This window comes from Zonotrichia albicollis, chromosome 12, assembly GCF_047830755.1.
Source record: "Zonotrichia albicollis isolate bZonAlb1 chromosome 12, bZonAlb1.hap1, whole genome shotgun sequence".
In the NCBI taxonomy this organism is placed as follows: domain Eukaryota; kingdom Metazoa; phylum Chordata; class Aves; order Passeriformes; family Passerellidae; genus Zonotrichia; species Zonotrichia albicollis.
In genome coordinates, this window is record NC_133830.1 from 15,610,307 (window position 1) to 15,625,649 (window position 15,343).

General features: G+C 63.5%; 3 protein-coding genes across 4 annotated transcripts in view; 1 reads left to right on the forward strand and 2 right to left on the reverse strand.

Moving 5' to 3' along the window:
• The first annotated feature begins 107 nt into the window (after window positions 1–107).
• On the forward strand, window positions 108–6,005 carry CYB561D2 (cytochrome b561 family member D2). Its single transcript, XM_005485519.4, has 3 exons — window positions 108–238; window positions 330–367; window positions 667–6,005. Exons 1-3 carry the CDS (start codon window positions 112–114, stop codon window positions 1,168–1,170), a joined length of 669 nt encoding a protein of 222 aa, XP_005485576.1. The 5' UTR covers window positions 108–111; the 3' UTR covers window positions 1,171–6,005.
• Window positions 1,897–4,993, reverse strand: TMEM115 (transmembrane protein 115). Its single transcript, XM_014265945.2, has 2 exons — window positions 4,140–4,993; window positions 1,897–3,427 (listed from the first exon to the last, which is right to left on the reverse strand). The coding sequence occupies exons 1-2, from the start codon at window positions 4,991–4,993 to the stop codon at window positions 3,223–3,225; spliced, it is 1,059 nt and encodes a 352-aa protein (XP_014121420.2). The 3' UTR covers window positions 1,897–3,222.
• CACNA2D2 (calcium voltage-gated channel auxiliary subunit alpha2delta 2) overlaps window positions 5,831–15,343 on the reverse strand; it is a 210,789-nt gene continuing 201,276 nt past the window's right edge. For both annotated transcript variants that reach the window (XM_074550041.1, XM_074550042.1), the window contains 16 exons: window positions 14,486–14,546; window positions 12,060–12,157; window positions 11,776–11,866; window positions 11,584–11,646; window positions 11,377–11,480; window positions 11,194–11,292; window positions 11,009–11,103; window positions 10,721–10,768; window positions 10,279–10,350; window positions 9,966–10,118; window positions 9,760–9,812; window positions 9,600–9,655; window positions 9,393–9,516; window positions 8,737–8,846; window positions 8,451–8,539; window positions 5,831–7,863 (listed from right to left, as the gene is read on the reverse strand). In XM_074550041.1, coding sequence (XP_074406142.1) covers window positions 7,735–7,863; window positions 8,451–8,539; window positions 8,737–8,846; window positions 9,393–9,516; window positions 9,600–9,655; window positions 9,760–9,812; window positions 9,966–10,118; window positions 10,279–10,350; window positions 10,721–10,768; window positions 11,009–11,103; window positions 11,194–11,292; window positions 11,377–11,480; window positions 11,584–11,646; window positions 11,776–11,866; window positions 12,060–12,157; window positions 14,486–14,546 — 1,445 coding nt within the window. In that variant the 3' untranslated portion in view covers window positions 5,831–7,734. The remainder of the gene's footprint in view (window positions 7,864–8,450; window positions 8,540–8,736; window positions 8,847–9,392; window positions 9,517–9,599; window positions 9,656–9,759; window positions 9,813–9,965; window positions 10,119–10,278; window positions 10,351–10,720; window positions 10,769–11,008; window positions 11,104–11,193; window positions 11,293–11,376; window positions 11,481–11,583; window positions 11,647–11,775; window positions 11,867–12,059; window positions 12,158–14,485; window positions 14,547–15,343) is intronic.

Below are 15,343 nucleotides of genomic sequence, written 5' to 3' on the forward strand. Positions count from 1 at the left end.
CGCAGCACGGTGGGGCGGGCCTTAGCGATGACGGACAGCTCCCTTAGCCAATCGGAGCCCGCGCCGCGGCCCGGCCATGTCGGCAGCGGCGGTTCCGCCCGCCCGGCCAACATGGCCCTGACGGCCGAGACCGAGTCCCGCCTGTACCGCTCGCTGCGCGTGGCCTCGGGCGCCGCCGCGCACCTCGTGGCGCTGGGATTCCCCGCCGCCGTGGCCGTGCTGGCGCGGCCTGGATCCAGTGAGTGCCGGCGGGGCCGGGGCCCGGGGCGCGGGGAGGGCCGGATGTCTGAGCTCACCTCAGCTCACCTCACCGTGCGCTTCCCTTCCAGGTCTCTTCTCCTGGCACCCGCTGCTCATGGCCCTCGCGGTAAGTGTCGCTGCTCGGTCACCTCCGCTGCCGGCGGAGTGCCTGGGTGGTGGGTGCCGGGCCCCAGGAACCCCCGGGTGATGGAGACTGAGCCCCGGGAGCCACCGGGTGAGGGGAGGCCGAGCCCCGTGAGCCCCCGGGTGATGGAGGCCGAGCCCCCCCGGGTGATGAGTGCCCAGCCCCAGAAGCCCCCGGGTGATGGATGGGAGGCCGAGCCCCGGGCGGTGGGTGCCCAGCCCCCGGAGCAGCGGCGCAGCGCCGTTTGTCCGGTGCCAATGGCGCTGCCCTCTGCCCCCCAGTTCTCGTTCCTGATGACGGAAGCGCTGCTGATCTTCTCCCCGGAGACCTCGCTGCTGCGCTCCTTCTCCCGCAAGGTCCGGGTGCGGGTGCACTGGGCCCTGCAGCTGCTCGCCCTGCTCTGCGCGCTCCTGGGGCTGGCAATCATTACCTACAACAAGCACCTGAACGGCAAGGGCCACTTTGTCACCTGGCACGGCCTGACAGGGCTGCTGGCCGTGCTGTACGCCGGCGGGCAGTGCGCCGGGGGCGTGCTCCTGCTCTACCCCAAGCTGATGAAGAACTGGACTCTGGCCAAGCTGAAGCTGTACCACGCGACCTCAGGGCTGGTGGGCTACCTGCTGGGCTGTGCCAGCCTGATGCTGGGCATGTGCTCCCTCTGGTTCACCACCACGGTGACCGGTGTCTCGTGGTACCTCGCCATGCTGTGTCCTCTCGTCACCAGCCTGGTTATCATGAACCAGGTGAGCAATGCGTACCTGTACCGCAAGCGCAGCCAGCACTGAGGGCTTGCTGCTGACCTGAACTTCCCAGAGTGAGCTGGGCCTCCCCTTGGAGAGAGCTGGCAGCCCCCCTGCTCGCACAGGGTCTCCTTGGAACTTGGGTTTCTACCTACTCGTCTTTCCTTAGTCCTGGATTGTCCGTAGTGTCTTGTCCCTGGGGAGCAGCCGCTCCAGATGTGTGACACCTCAGCCCTGCCTCGGTGGGGATGTTCCCTGGCACAGGTAAAGCTGCCAGTCCCTGTGGCAGCTTGGTGCTCAGTGCTGGGAAATGGAGGGCTCACTCAGGATTCCTGCTTCGTTTCCCTTCCCACGCAGGGCTGCTTTGGAGCAGGCAGGGCAGGAGCCATCCTGGTGAGGAGGGCAGGGAGTCCCTTCTCTCCTGGGGGCTGCAGCAGGCACCACGCTGCCTCTCCTGCCACGGGGGCAGCTTGACAGCAAAGCACAGGGCACGGTTGTGGCTTCAGCCTGGCAGGGCTGGGGCAGGGTGGTGGCACCCCAGCAACGGTACAGCAGCAGGTGTGTCCCCATGGCACGGGCAGCTCTGCCCCAAGGGCCTGGGTCTGGACACCCACTGCCACGCACAAATCCCTCCTCCGTGGGCTGGGCTCGGCCTGCCGGGGTGGGGTCAGTTTACAGAGCAAATTACTGAGCCGGGCTGTGAATGTGCAGCCAGCAAGGCATAGGGAACAGTGTGAGCACGGGGGGAGGCACAGACCTGGGCGATGAACCCTTGGGAAGGCAGGAAGAAACCTCCTTGCTGGCACAGCAGCCTTCCTTCCAGCACGTATCCTGCTCCCAGCAGAGCTGGAGAGCTGGGAGCGGCTCCCAGGCTGAAAAATTCCTCTGTATCCAGAGCTTTTATTCAATAAAAATTTCAGGCAGCTAGAGTGCAACAAGCCCTCTTTACTTCTTGGGTGGGATGGCTTTTGGGGAGCAGGCAGACATCTGTCCCTGCTGGGAGCAGCTGGGAAGGAACCCCCTGAACCCCCTCCCCACCTCCTGACAAGAGCCCCCAGGGGCTGCTCTGGGCCGGGCCCCCACCCTGCCCGTGCTCTGCTGCAGGAGCCAGCGCTTTCAAAGAACTCTTTATTGATACCCAAAGGTCTGTGTTCTTCCCATTTGACAAAACCTTCTTGTGTGGTCCTTTAAAAAAATAATCATGACACTGCTGATCCACATCCAGGGCTGGGAATAGCCCACTGGATCAGGAGCTGTGGAGGCTGTTGCAGGGAGCATCCTCTCCATCCAGGAAAAAAAACTCCATCAACAAAGAGGGAGGGAAAAGAAAGGGGGAGCCCATATTCTACCTGCAGGAAAGAAAACCTGCTGCCAGAGGAAGCAGCTAGAGTCCCACTGTAAAATTAATTCCTGCTTCTAGTGTAATCTGGCAAACGGATTAGCCGGGGAGCAGCCAAGGGCAGCAGCTCCTCACAGGGGGAGGGGGCAGGAGAGGAAGGAGGAGAGAATCCTCACCATGAGAGCCTGGAGCTGGCAGTGCTGGAGCACCACCGTGAGGGGCTGGGTGGCCTCTTCCTGCCCAAGGTTCTGTCCTCTCCTACCCAACAAACTCCTCACCAGCCCTGGTGAGCTCCTGCTGGGGCAGGGGGAGGCTCCCCGCGGGAAAGACCTTTGGAAGAGAAACCCACCAGCCTTCCGTTCCCTCAGTTGGGACAAAACTACCTTCAGAAAGGAGGAAATACATGTTGAGTGCTCTGGCCAAGCCCTGGCACAGAGGAGAAGCTGACTTGGATCCCACGAGGGCCAGCACAGCGGCTTGGGGCAGGGATCAGCCCCGTGTCCCTCTCCCAGAACAGCTCCCTCTGCCTGCACCGACTCCACAGCCTGCCCCGGCTGGGGGAGTGGCTCCAGGAGTTTCTGTCCTCACGGTGGTGGCAGTGTCACTGTGCCGGGTGCCGGGTGCTGGCCGCGAGCAGCAGCAGAAGCGTTGGAATGAGGTATCCCCCAGCCTGCGCCGCGAGAGGAGTCCCCGCCCCGGCCAGGGGGACACCAGGGGGATTAGCAGCTCTCACACGGAGACAGGGCGGGAAGGGCCGCTCACAGCTGCGCCGGCGCCTCCTGGAAGCTGATGAGGTTGGACTCCTGGCCAGGGCTCTTCCCGGCCGTGCCGGGCTCGGGCAGCAGTGGGCTGTCGGCCTTCGCTGCTGCCGCCGCCTCCTCCTCATCATCCTCCATGCTGGGCCAGGCTGATTGGTCCTCCACGCGCTTCAGCCGCTCGTTCAAAGCCTTCAGGGCCAGCTGCCTGCAGGACAAGAGCAGGTGGGCAGGTTAACCCGGGACAGCAGCGGCTCTGCCCCGTGGGGCACTGGTCAAGGCAGTCCCTGGCTTCCTCCCAGCAGGAAAGGGTGGGTTCAGCAGTGCTAGGGAAGACCTGAGCACCTGGGACTGCTCCACAGACATGCACTCCGGCTCCCAGACTACTCACACGGAGTTTTCAGGCTACGTGGTGCAACTGGAGGCTGTCAGCTCAAGGGCAGCTCCGGGAAGGGGGAATAAAGGTATAAAGCAGGGCAGGGAAAAGGGAGTGCCAGCTCCCTGTCCAAACCCTCCTGCCAAGAGTCAGGAAGGCCAGTGCTGGCTGTGCTGGAGGGCTGGGCTGTGGGGCTGACTCACTGCCCTCCCCTGGCCCAGAGTGAACTGGTGGAAGGCTGCCACAAACATAGGCTGTCACTGTCCCAGACTGCATTCCTTTCTTCTGCAGGGACCCCTAACCTGTCTGCCCCATTCCCAGGATCCCCCCTGCTTTTCCATTGCTGCTCCACATCTGCAAGAGCAGGATAATGTCCCACCAGCTCCCTGAAATGCTCCTCACCACCTCCGTGGCACACCACACGGAGAAGACCCCTCCCGAGCTCCTGCACCTAAATCTCCCCTCTCCGCCTTGGCTGGATTTTAAACCGTACCCCCGCTGTCCCTAAACGCGATCCCGCAGGGCAGGGCAGGGCAGGCGGTACCTTCTCCTCTCGGCGTCCTGGGGGTCCGTTCCTGGCAGGCTGATGGTGATGGAGGACGGGGCACCCACGTCGTAGCGCTTGACGGTCTTGCGGCACACCCGCACCTTCACCAGCACGCTGTGCACCAGGTTGGCCACCAGACCCACCACGGGCTGCAGGATCTCGGGGAAGAAAGTGGCGAAGGCGAAGTGGTCGCTCATGTCTCCGCGGCCTCTACTGTGCCGCTGGTAGAAGCGGAGATAGACCCAGCTGGAGAGGAGCCCGAAGCCGTACGAGGCCAGTACATTGCTCTCGACAAGGGCAGCGAGCCGCAGCAGAGCCAGGAGAAGGAGCAGGAGCATGGGGACAGCCTTCATTCTGATCTGAGGCACCTTCAGTACGGTGCTGTCCCCCATGGTCTGCTTGAGGGCCACCAAGACCCCCCCGAGGAAGCCCAGGCCGCCGTGGATGCGGACGGCGAACAGATAGTGGAGGCGGAAGGAGGCCACATAGGTGAGGAAGTAGGCGAGGGCGGCCAGGAGCCCCACGGAGATGTTCACCACGGCGAAGAAGACGAGCAGCTCCAGCGCGCCCCACAGGGGCTCCAGCAGCCGCCCGGCCGTGCCCAGCGTGGCCAGGCTGGCCGCCAGCCCCCAGGCGCGCTCCTCCACCAGTCCGTGCGTCAGCAGCGTCCACACCCAGAAGTTGGGGGGCAGGAGGTAGCCGGGCGTCACCCCCAGCCCGTAGGCCGTGTCCAGCCCGAAGGAGAGCAGGTACAGCAGCACCGCGGCGGCGCTCAGCGACTTCACCACCACGCTGGTGCCGGCCAGTGCCGCCAGGAAGTGCTGCCGGGCCACCGGCAGGTACCGCCGCATCTTCGGCCCCGCGGGCGGGACGGGGCGGCCCCGCGGGGGCTGCCCGGCCCCACCCGCCCGCCTCCCCGCGCCGGGTCCCGCGCGGCCCCCGGCCGGCCCCGGCCCCGCTCTCTCCCTCCGCCGCCGCCTCGGGCCAGGCCGCGCTCGGACCCTCCGCTGGGCCAGGCCAGGCGCGGACAAACAGGGCCGCTGCGCATGCGCGGAACGGGGGCGACGGGGCGGAGCTGCCGTGGGGGCGGGGCCAGGGCGCCGCGGGGCACGCCGGGACTTGTAGTCCGGCCACGTTGGCAGCGCGCGGCGACATGGGACACACGGACGGGGAACACGGGGGAACACGGACACGGAGGGGAGACAGGGACACGAAACGGGAGGACATGGGACAAACGAGTCACACGGACGTGGCGGGAGTACACGGCGGGACGTGGGGGAGAGGGGTGGGAGAACACAGTTATAGGGCATGAAGGACACAGTCATGAGGGTGCGTACAGGGGGCGGCAGAAACCCCGAGAAATGGGGACACGGAGGGCACTCGGGGACATTGACCCCCTGCAACAGGGGGACACGGGCATGGAGTGGGCATGGGAAGGGTGACACGGTCCTGCGGGGATAGGGAAGATGGGGGGCTGAGCCCCCGCTGTGCCCCAGCCCCTCTGTGCAGCGAGCGGGCTCTGTGAGCCCAGGCTCTGCGCTGTCCCTGCCCCGTGTCCCTGTCCCCGAGGTGCAGCAGGGTAAGGGCAGTGTCCCGCCTGGCAGAGTCCCCCGATATCCTGTGCCCCCCCCGTGCTGTGACCCCCCAGCCGTGCCCACGGCCCCGGGCAATGACGCAGCCACCGCCTGTGAAGTGAAAATATGAACATTATTTAATAACTGAGTCTCTGTAATAAACCATTTGAAAATATTTTACAAGGAGTCACACGCACGATATCTTACAAATCGTCTTTTTGTTGGTTTTTTGTTTTTTTTTTTTTTTTAGTTTTCCAACTCTTCTGTACAAAAAAAAAAAAAAAAAGAACCCAAAGAAATTAAAAATAAATTAAAGAAAATCAATTAAAAACCCAATGCCTTTGAATGAGCAGAGAGAGAAGCTTTCGGGTGGGGATAGGGCAGGAGGTGACCCCGGCGGGACGGGGGGCCCGGGGCCACACCGCCCGTTCGTCTCATTGGTTTTTAACTTAAAATAGACTATATATGTATATATTTATAGGTATGTATAGTGGTGGTTTTCTGGCAGAGCACCTAACTAGACTACAGAAGTACACACACTCCCGGTAACACAGAGCCATCTGTTCAAACACGGTTCCCAGAGACAGTAACCAAACACACACTGAAAAAGCTACAAGCAGAATGACCATTAATTAACCCCAGCACTAATTAGCGCCTGGCGCCCTCCCCAGCCCCCCCGGGGTGGCCGTGCCGAGGAGGCTCCCCTGGACCCGGTTGATGGGGTGGCTCTGAGCGGGGTGCCCCGGGGGGGTGAGGGTCCCCGGGGCTGCCCAGGGATCCCCGGCACTGCCGGGAGCAGCGGGGGTGGCACCCCGGTGTCACGGCTGTCACCCTGCCCCGTGCCTCTCCAGCCCCCGGCACCTCTCCAGGCTGGGTTTGTGGGGTGCAGTGGGGTCCGAGGGGTGCCAGGGCAGAGCAGCCACGCTGTCCCCTCCCCGGCACCCGGTGGGGTGACTGGGGGGTGCCACCCCCGGTGAGCGCCACCTGCCCGCATCCCCCCGGCCGGCAGCACCCAGCACGGCCCCGCTGCCCCGGGACGGGCCCGGGCCTGGCACGGCCCTTCTGGGGACATGTGGCACGCCCCGCTCCGCTGGCACTCGAGGCCGTGTGGCTGGGCCCGCTGGGGACACCGGACATGTCCCCGGGGACGAGCAGCCCGGCCCAGCCAGGCCAGCGCGGGTTCTTTGGCAGGGCAGGGGGTCCCAGGGCTGGAGGGGGCAGGGCTGAGCGGGCAGGATTCACAGTGATCTGCAGAACGGAAAAGAAACAAAATACATTTTTTTTTCTCCCCCTCCTTTTCACGCCAGTATCTGTGCCCAAGGACGGCTGAGCCCAGCGCGGGGGCCGGGGCTCCATCGTGCCGCAGGCAAAGGCCACTGTCCCTGTCCCTGTCCCTGCCCGCTGCCAGCCCCAGCCCGCAGGGATGAGCCCGCAGGGATTGCGGCTGCCCCGCACGCCCTGGGGCCGCTACCGCCAGAACAAATGATACTGACCCGCACAGTCAAGTCCTTTCTTTCTTTCTTTCTTTTTTTTCCTTCCCCCCATTTTTTTTCCTTTTTTTTCTTTTCTTTTTTTTTTTTTTTTTTCGTTTGTTTTCCCATGTGTCCTCGTTGCTGACAATAAACCCCGCCGGTCTCCAGGTGAAAATGTTGGAAACTCGATGTAGAAAGATCTGCTTTAAAATCTTCAGGCTAAAAAAATAGGCGAGGCGGATGGAGGAGGGGTGGGAATTGCGGGCGGAGGACACCGACGCCACTTTTCCGAGTCCGGATGGCCGGGAGGGAGCGACAGCGGGGCCCGTCCCGGTGCCCGCTCTGTGGGAGCCCCGTCCCGGTGCCCGCTCTGTGGGAGCCCCGGCCGCTCCCCGGCTCTTCTTTGGCTGCGGCCGGCGGGGAGAGCGGGGCGGCACCGGGGGGTCCCAGGCGGCGGAGGGGGCGTCGCTCCCGCTCCAGCGGGCCGGGGACGGGCATGGAGATGGAAGTTGAAAGAAAAGAGAGCTGGCGGGGGCGGCCGGGGGGCTAAAGGCAGGCGGCCGGGGGCAGTGGGTGCCGGCTGGTGCTGGAGTAGAGGAGCAGCAGCTGCAGCGAGAGCAGGACCCCCAGGGACGGGGAGAAGGAAGCCCCTCGGCCGCAGTCTGAGGTATCTTCCTGGGTGGGTGAAGAGAGAGAGGGGCCGTGGGGCACCCCCGGCAGTGTCTCGGCACCCCAGGGGGACCCACGGCCCTGGCAGGGGCACCCACTTCCCTGGCACAGGCACCCACTGCCCTGGCATGGGCACCCACTGCCCTGGCACGGGCATCTGCCACCTCCCTGAGAGCCTCCTGCCCTGCAGCACAGCCCCAGGACCACGCCTGCTGCTCCCCCCAGGGACCCTTCAGAGCCGTGATCTCCCCTGGAAATACCCCAGGGCTCCTGAGCCCTCTCCCTATCCTCCCGGGGCTCCAAACCCCCATCAGAGGGGTCCCCCCACCCCTCTGGGTGATCCCCTCATGGCCCTGTTCCCCATGGGGGACCCCCCATGGCTCTGCTCCCCCCAGGGGGGACACTCACTGTTCCACTTCCCCTCAGGGCTCCCCTGGGATCCTCCCATGGCTCCATTCCCTGCTCAGGGGAACCCACTGCCCGGATTTCCCCAGTGGAGCACCCTCTGGGAACCCCCCCATGGCTCTGCCCCCCCAGAGGATACCCTCACCCCTCCCAGGGCCAGCCCAGCCCAGCCCCCCTGCCCCACGTACTGTTGCATTGTAGTCGAAGCAGATGTGGGGGCCTTTCCGGTAGCGGGGCCTGTCCACCAGCTCACACTGGTTGGGGTCCCTCGGGGGAGCTTGGCAGGTCAAGGAAACCACCAGGAACAGGGCAGGGGGGTCTCCTACGGCACCCCCAGCCCCTTATAGCCAGCTCCCTCCACCCCCACCAATCTCCACAGGTCCTTCCCCCTTGCCTGTCCCACAGACCCCACATGTCCCCCCACCTCGCTGCCACCACATCCCTGTGGGATGCAGCTGAGCCATCAAAGGATACCTCTTACCTCTGCCTGCAGCAGCTTGACAGACTCACACTGGCTGCAGATGGGCTTGTCAGCCACCACGAAGAGCAGGTTGGTGTTGGCCAGTCTCTGTGCATGGAAGAGCCTGGGGGTGCAAAGGCAGTGGGATCCCCCTTACCCTGTGCCCCAATCTCCCCCAGCTGCCAGTGCCAACCCTGCTGAACCAGCAGCATCTCCCCAGACCCAATTTCATCACTGTCCCTGTCCTCCTTCCCATCCCTGTCCCCAGCTTCATCGCTATCCCTGACCTCATGCCTGTCCACATTCCCATCCTTGTCCCCAGCCTTGTCCCTATCCCCATTCCCTGCCCTGGCCTCCATCCCCATCCTCATCTCCACCTCCTTGCCCATCCCCATGCTGAGGGGCTGCCCAGGGACTCAGCCCTGATGGCCTTGATGACTTTCCAGGGCTTGGTTCCACCCAGAGGATCCCTGGGGACCCTCTGCCATCACCCACAGCCCACGGGGACACCACTGTTCCTCTCTGTCCCCCTGTGGGTATCACAGTCCCCCCAAATGCTGCACAGCATCTCCTACTGCCCCACAGAGGCTGCTGCACGGGCACCTTGGCACAGGCAGCCTCGAGGGTGTCCCCAGCCCTGCCAGGGGTGGGACAGTAGGGACAGACCCACCTGGAGCAGTTGCCGCAGTCGATGATGGCGTTGTAGGTGGCGTTGACGGTGCTGAAGTAGTACTGGGTCTGCTTCATGATGCAGCTCGTCTCCCTGGCCTCCATGCCGTCCCCCACCACCTCCTCTGTGCCAGCACAGCGCTGTGGGACAAAGGCCACCAACCCCCCAGCCCTGCCCACCCCCAGCCCAAAGCTCCCCAGCACTGACCCGTCTGGAACCAGCTGCTGTAGGTGAGGCTGTACAGGAACTGCTGGAACAGGGACCTGGGCAAGCAGAGTGTGGCCACGTCAGCTGTCCCAGCCCCAAGGACACCCCATGTCACTCCCCAGTGGGAATGGCCACAGGGAGGGGACATGGCAGGACTCACCAGGCTGCGGCTGAGGTCCACCAGGCGAGGCTCAGCAGGTCGGCCACAGTGGGCTGTGGGTAAGAGGGGGCAGTGAGCCAGTGGTGCCCGTGAGGGGCACTGGGGACACACTCGTGGGTCCCTGGGCTCCCAGAGCAGCTGGGGACACACTCGTGGGTCCCTGGGCTCCCAGACAGCTGGAATGCAGCATCCCCATGGGTGCTCACCACGAAGACGCCGCGGGGCGCCGCGCCCGTGTTGCTGGGGGCCTCGGGGGCACAGACAGACTGGAAGTCATAGGACTCCTTGCGGGCGTAGAAGGAGTTGTTGTACAGGGCAGACATCAGGTTGGCATCCACTTCGCTGAAGAACTTGCCCACCTGAAATGGGGACACTGTATCTGTACCCAAATGCCACCCTGGCATGGACTCCCCTGGAGGGGACTCGAGTGGGGCTGTGTGACAGAGTTTCACAGCCACGAGCTCGGGGTTCAGGTCCCAGCTGGCATTCCTGCCCCGGGGAGCTGCGGGCACTGCTCACCTGGTACCAATGATCCTCCTGGTTGGACAGCACCAGGAAGCCCCCATCATCGATGAGGACACAGATGAGGTCCTGGGGAAGGAGGGCAGTGTCATCCAACCCTGGCCATGCCCAGGGCAAGGCAGGACCAGCGGGGAGGGTGGCAGGCTGTCAGGCAGGGGAGCAGTGTGGTGTCCCCAAGCCTCAGAAGCATCTCAGTGCCAGGAGCACCCATGCTGGGTGCAGGGAACAGGAGACACCACCCACCCTGGGGGTTTAACAGCACTCTCAGGGGGTCCATGGTCCATGGTGAACCCCAGGGCCTTCACCCCTGTGGGTCTGGCTGAGCTTGGGGAGCAGCAGGGCCCAGGGTGGGTGCACAGGCTGGGTAAGCAGGGCACAGGGATCTCTCCCAGCCATTCCATACACCCCCACCAGTACCCCATCCCTGCCCACCACCCACCTTGTTGTTGGCCTCACAGTCCATCTCACAGCTGCTTGAGGGGTCACACTGTCAACCAAAAGCAGGGCAGAGGGACAGGTTAGCAGGATGGTCATCCCCCCAGAGCTGTCCTCCCAGCTAGAAGGGGACATGCAGGGCAGTGTCCCCAGAGGCTGGGGACAGGACCCTGAGGAACAAACCCATTCCAACCATAGGCACCATGTCCCAGCAGTGCCCCCCAGCAAGCAGAGCTCCCTCCCTGCCCTGTCTCTACTCCCATTCCCTGGCAGTGCCAGCCCCAGGACGTACCCGGCGGGTGCCCAGCTGGTCTCGGTCTGTCCGGTTGCTCGCCAGCACTTTGAACTTCTCAGCCCAGGCCTCCAGGTCCAGCTTAACCCCCACCACTGGGGCAGTGGGAGACAGGGTGAGCTGTAGCCTGGGGGGGGCTGTAGGGACCCCCCAGCCTGGCACCAGGCACCCAGCTCCTCTCCTACCTGCGGGCTTCAGAGTCTTGCCCCCGATGCTGAGCTCCACGGCGGTGCTCACCAGGATCCCGATGGTGTTGTTCTCCAGGTCCAGCCCCCGGTAGCCAGCTGTGGAAGGCAGGGGTGACATCAGGGGACACATGGAGCCAATGCCAGCCTGGGTCACACCCTGTCCCCTGAGCTGGCACCCACCATCTCGGTAGGGTGGCTTGAAGATGTAGCCCTTGTTGTCCAGGCTCCTCCGGTAGAAGCTGGCGTTGAAGGGCTCCGGCTCCTCCTCCCAGTCATCTGCAGCCCTGGCAGGGAGAAGCCACAGCCATGACTGTCACTGTCATCTCTGGTCCCACCAGAGATGGCCCAGCAGGAGCAGACACGTCACTGTGCAGGGCAGACACTCACTTGTTGGGGAAGACACGGGTGATGCCCCCGTCGGTGGCTGCGAAGACAGCCAAGAGGCTGTACCTGCAAGGAGAGGCCCAGGTACACCAACCATCAGTGGGGTTTTGCTCTGTCCCTGCCTCACAGCCCATCCCAATCCTCATCTGTCCCCAGACAGTGCTGCCCACCCTGGGCCATCTCCCCTCCACCTACGTGTTGAGGTCCTGGTCCTTCCACACTTGGTCCACCAGCTGCTGTGTGATACCCGTGTCCAGGATTAGGTTGTGCAGGAGGAAGTTGTCGCCTTGGAGAGGAGGAGGAGGTGAGAGCTGACCCCATGAGGGCCACCCATGTCCCTGCCCTGTCCCAGCACCCACCCTGCAGCAGCTCCCAGGACCCCAACCCCAGCACAGTTTATCCCCTGCTCCATCTCCCCCTGAATCCCCATCCACCCCCAGCCCCTCAGCACCCCCCCAGCAGCCATCCCAGCTACTCACACTGCTTGGAGTCTGGGGTCACCTTTTCCATGAGGGCAATAAAGTTTTCCAGGAACTCGGTGTTGTTATCCGACAGGTCGAGGTCTTTGCAATACTCTCTGGGGTTTGGGGACAAGGTTTGTGGTTCGTGGGGATGGAAAAGGCAAGGTCAGTTCTGCCCCTGTGCTGCCAGCACCCAGGCTTGACAGGGACACAGCGGTGGTGACGTGCCACCTCTCCTGGGAGTGTCACCTGCCAGGGGAACTGGCTGTGGGCACCTCTGCAGAGTGCCCTGTACCCAGCCCCTGCTGCCTGCAGTGCCACCAGGGAAATGTCCCACCAGTCACCGGGTCTGTCACTGCCACAGGCACTGAGGTGCCGTCACCTCTGCCAGGGCAAGCTCTGATGGATCCTGGTTTGCCCAGAGTGGTACAACACCGAGTCCATCTCTCCCCATCCTTCTGGGGCTACTGGTGGGACTGGCTGCCTCTGGCACTGTACTTACCTGTGGGGCTGTGCCCACCCTGCCCTGCCCCTGTGGCACCCCAGGGATTGGGGCTCCATTGTGGGTGCCAGCAAGGATTTGCCTCGGGATTCTCCACAGCTGCACTGGCAGCACCAGGCAGGCACTCAAGGCCGTACCTGTGCCCTTAGCACAGCTGGTTGGGTGCTGGCTGAGCCCCAGCTGGTGGAGATGGGTGCTTGCCCATAGGCATCACTGGCCCTGAGACACTCCTGGGACAGGCAGTGGAGTGGGTGCCATGTCCCTGCTTCATCTGGGACACGCTGAGCACAGAGTCCCAGCCCCACCGATGCCAGGGACAGCTGTAACCTGTTGGTCACCACGAGACTCTGACTGGGTGGCACAGGTTAGTGCCACCCCAGTGTGCCAGGAGACTCCCATCCTCAGCAGTGCGGCTGTGAACGGTGCCAGGCTGCTCAGGGCTCCCCCTCTCACAATCCCTCCAACAAGCTCCTGAATGCCAAAACCTCTGTCATTCAGAGGACAAATGGAGCAAAGGGTGGCAGGAGCATGCCCACAGAGCAGCTGAAAAAGGTGAGGGACCCTGCCCAGCTCGGCCCGGCCCCTCAACCCCTGTTCGGGGGGGAACAGCACCTAAATACCTCCACCGACACGCACAGATACAGGTACTCACACACCCACGGGGGATATACGGTTTCTGAAAATGCCCAGAGGCCCGTGGGCGCGGCAGCAGATCATACAGTCGCCCTGGGCACACGGCCCCTCCTGCCCCGCCGCACCGGGGCTGCTCACGGAGCCGCCCTGGGGATACCGGGGGGCTCGCCCTGATTTCCACGTCCCCTGTTCTCTGCAGCTGCAGCGACTGCAGAGCCCCACACCGGGCACGGAACAGGCACTGCAGCCTCCGTGGGTGCAGCCCCACTCCTGGGGCCTCGGGCATCCCCTCCCTATCCATCCTCTCGCTGTGCTTACGGCCAGTTTTCAATAACTGTGCTCCGGCTTCTCATTCACGCTCTGCTTTGGCTCCCGTGTGTCCTGGGCTCCACCCCCAGCGCCCAGCAGAGGGCCCGGGGACTGCGTTCCCCAAAAAGGCAGCGCTGCACAGTGACTGCACATTCCGGGCTGCTTCACCCAGAGCGGGTGCGAGTGACTGCTGCTACACCCAGAGCGGGTGTGAGTGACTGCTGCTACACCCAGGGCTGGTGTGAGTGACTGCTGCTACACCCAGAGCGGGTGTGAGTGACTGCTGCTGCTGCGGGCCAGGAGGGTGGGGGTAGCCACAGGTGGCTGTGCTGGACCTCAACCCACTGCAACCCCCAAAAGCTGCACTGGCAAAACGTCCCCTAACAGGACGTGTAGCTGCCATAATGACCTATGAGCAGATAGGCGATTAGCTGGTGATGTTAATTAGAGATTGCACTGCAGTGGCGGGAAGGGCGGGGTGCTGCAGAGCCATGGGGAGCCCAGTGAGGGATGGCCCTTCATCCCCGCTAGGTGACACACTAGGCGGCATGGCCCAGGGGAGGGGACACATCTGTTTGTCACAGATCGGCTATGGACTCCTCATGTCCCCAAACCCCCTGGGCATCCCAAATTTGGGCTGAAACCTCCCCTCCTTCTCCCTCCCCCCCGCAGCCAGCACGACTGTATGATGCGGCCGGCGGCCCTCGCTCGGCAGGATTTTCAGAAACTATACCTATATATGCACGCGCAGAGGTCGGGCTGCACCGGGTGCATATATATATATATAAATATATAAAAATATAGATATATACTGTGCTGGATGCAACCGGGGGGCCGGGGTCCCGGCGGCGGCCCCGCGGCCGAGCGGGCACACGACACACACAGCCACAGGGCACGGGGAGCGGGGACAAGGCACGATGAGGCGGGGATGGGGGCGATGGGGGGTCGGCAGCGGGGCCGGGGCGGATGCACACCTCGGCAAGCGCACACGCAAAGCTACCTGGGAGCAATGAACACATGTCCCTCCGACTCAAAGCTGTTGGGCAGCAGGTATTCAAAATCTGCAACAGAAAGGGAAGGTTATCCGGCGGGGAGCGGGGGCGCCGGGGCCAGGAGGGAGAGAGACGGACAGAGAGAGAGAGAGAGAGAGAGAGGGAAGGGAACAAAAAAAATTAGAAAAAAAGAAAAAGGCATTTGCTGCTCTTGGTAACAAGAGAGAGGAAGGAAAAGGCCGTTCTGCTGTTGCTGGCACCGCACGGGAAGGAAGGTTAAGCCAAATCAGGAGAGGTTTGCCCATCTCGGCTCGAATTTGCTCGGTGGCGGGCTGGAGGCGCGCGGTGCGTACGCGGCCGGTACGCAGGGACACACAGACACACACACATATATATATGTGCGCACATGGAGATATATATATATATGCATGTTCGGGAGGGCGGGGACGTCTCTCTCTCGGGGGAGGGGTGCTGGGCGAGGGCAGGGAACCACATGCTGCGCTCCTGGCCGGAGGAGGATCACCGGAACACTCGGTTGTCGGGAGAAAAAAAATAAAGGGAGTTTTCAGGCATCAACATGGCCAGAGGGGAACCTTGCCGAGGACAGTCCAACCAGAGGCTCCCGCCCTGCTGCAGGGCCGTGCAATGCGCTGCCGGGCTCCGGTGCCGGGCTCCGGTGCCCCGTCCCTGCCCGGGACCGTGGTACCCCCATGGGGCCGGGGATCCGCGCTCTGCTTTAACACGGGGTGCAGCCCAGTAGCTTTGGGGTCTCTGGGATTGCCCCCGGCAGAAGAGACTGAGGATGCAGGGCTCAGCTCGTGGGGGCGAGCTGGGTTGGGGGGTGCACGGAGGGGTGCTATGGGACA

Excerpts from the sequence above, each read along its gene's own strand:
- CYB561D2 (XM_005485519.4), top strand. The coding sequence starts at position 112 with ATGGCCCTGACGGCCGAGACCGAGTCCCGCCTGTACCGCTCGCTGCGC. Across the intron at positions 239-329 it reads GCTGGCGCGGCCTGGATCCA|GTCTCTTCTCCTGGCACCCG; the intron begins GTGAGTGCCGGC and ends CTTCCCTTCCAG. Across the intron at positions 368-666 it reads CGCTGCTCATGGCCCTCGCG|TTCTCGTTCCTGATGACGGA; the intron begins GTAAGTGTCGCT and ends TCTGCCCCCCAG.
- TMEM115 (XM_014265945.2), bottom strand. The coding sequence starts at position 4,993 with ATGCGGCGGTACCTGCCGGTGGCCCGGCAGCACTTCCTGGCGGCACTG. Across the intron at positions 3,428-4,139 it reads CAGGACGCCGAGAGGAGAAG|GCAGCTGGCCCTGAAGGCTT; the intron begins GTACCGCCTGCC and ends CTTGTCCTGCAG.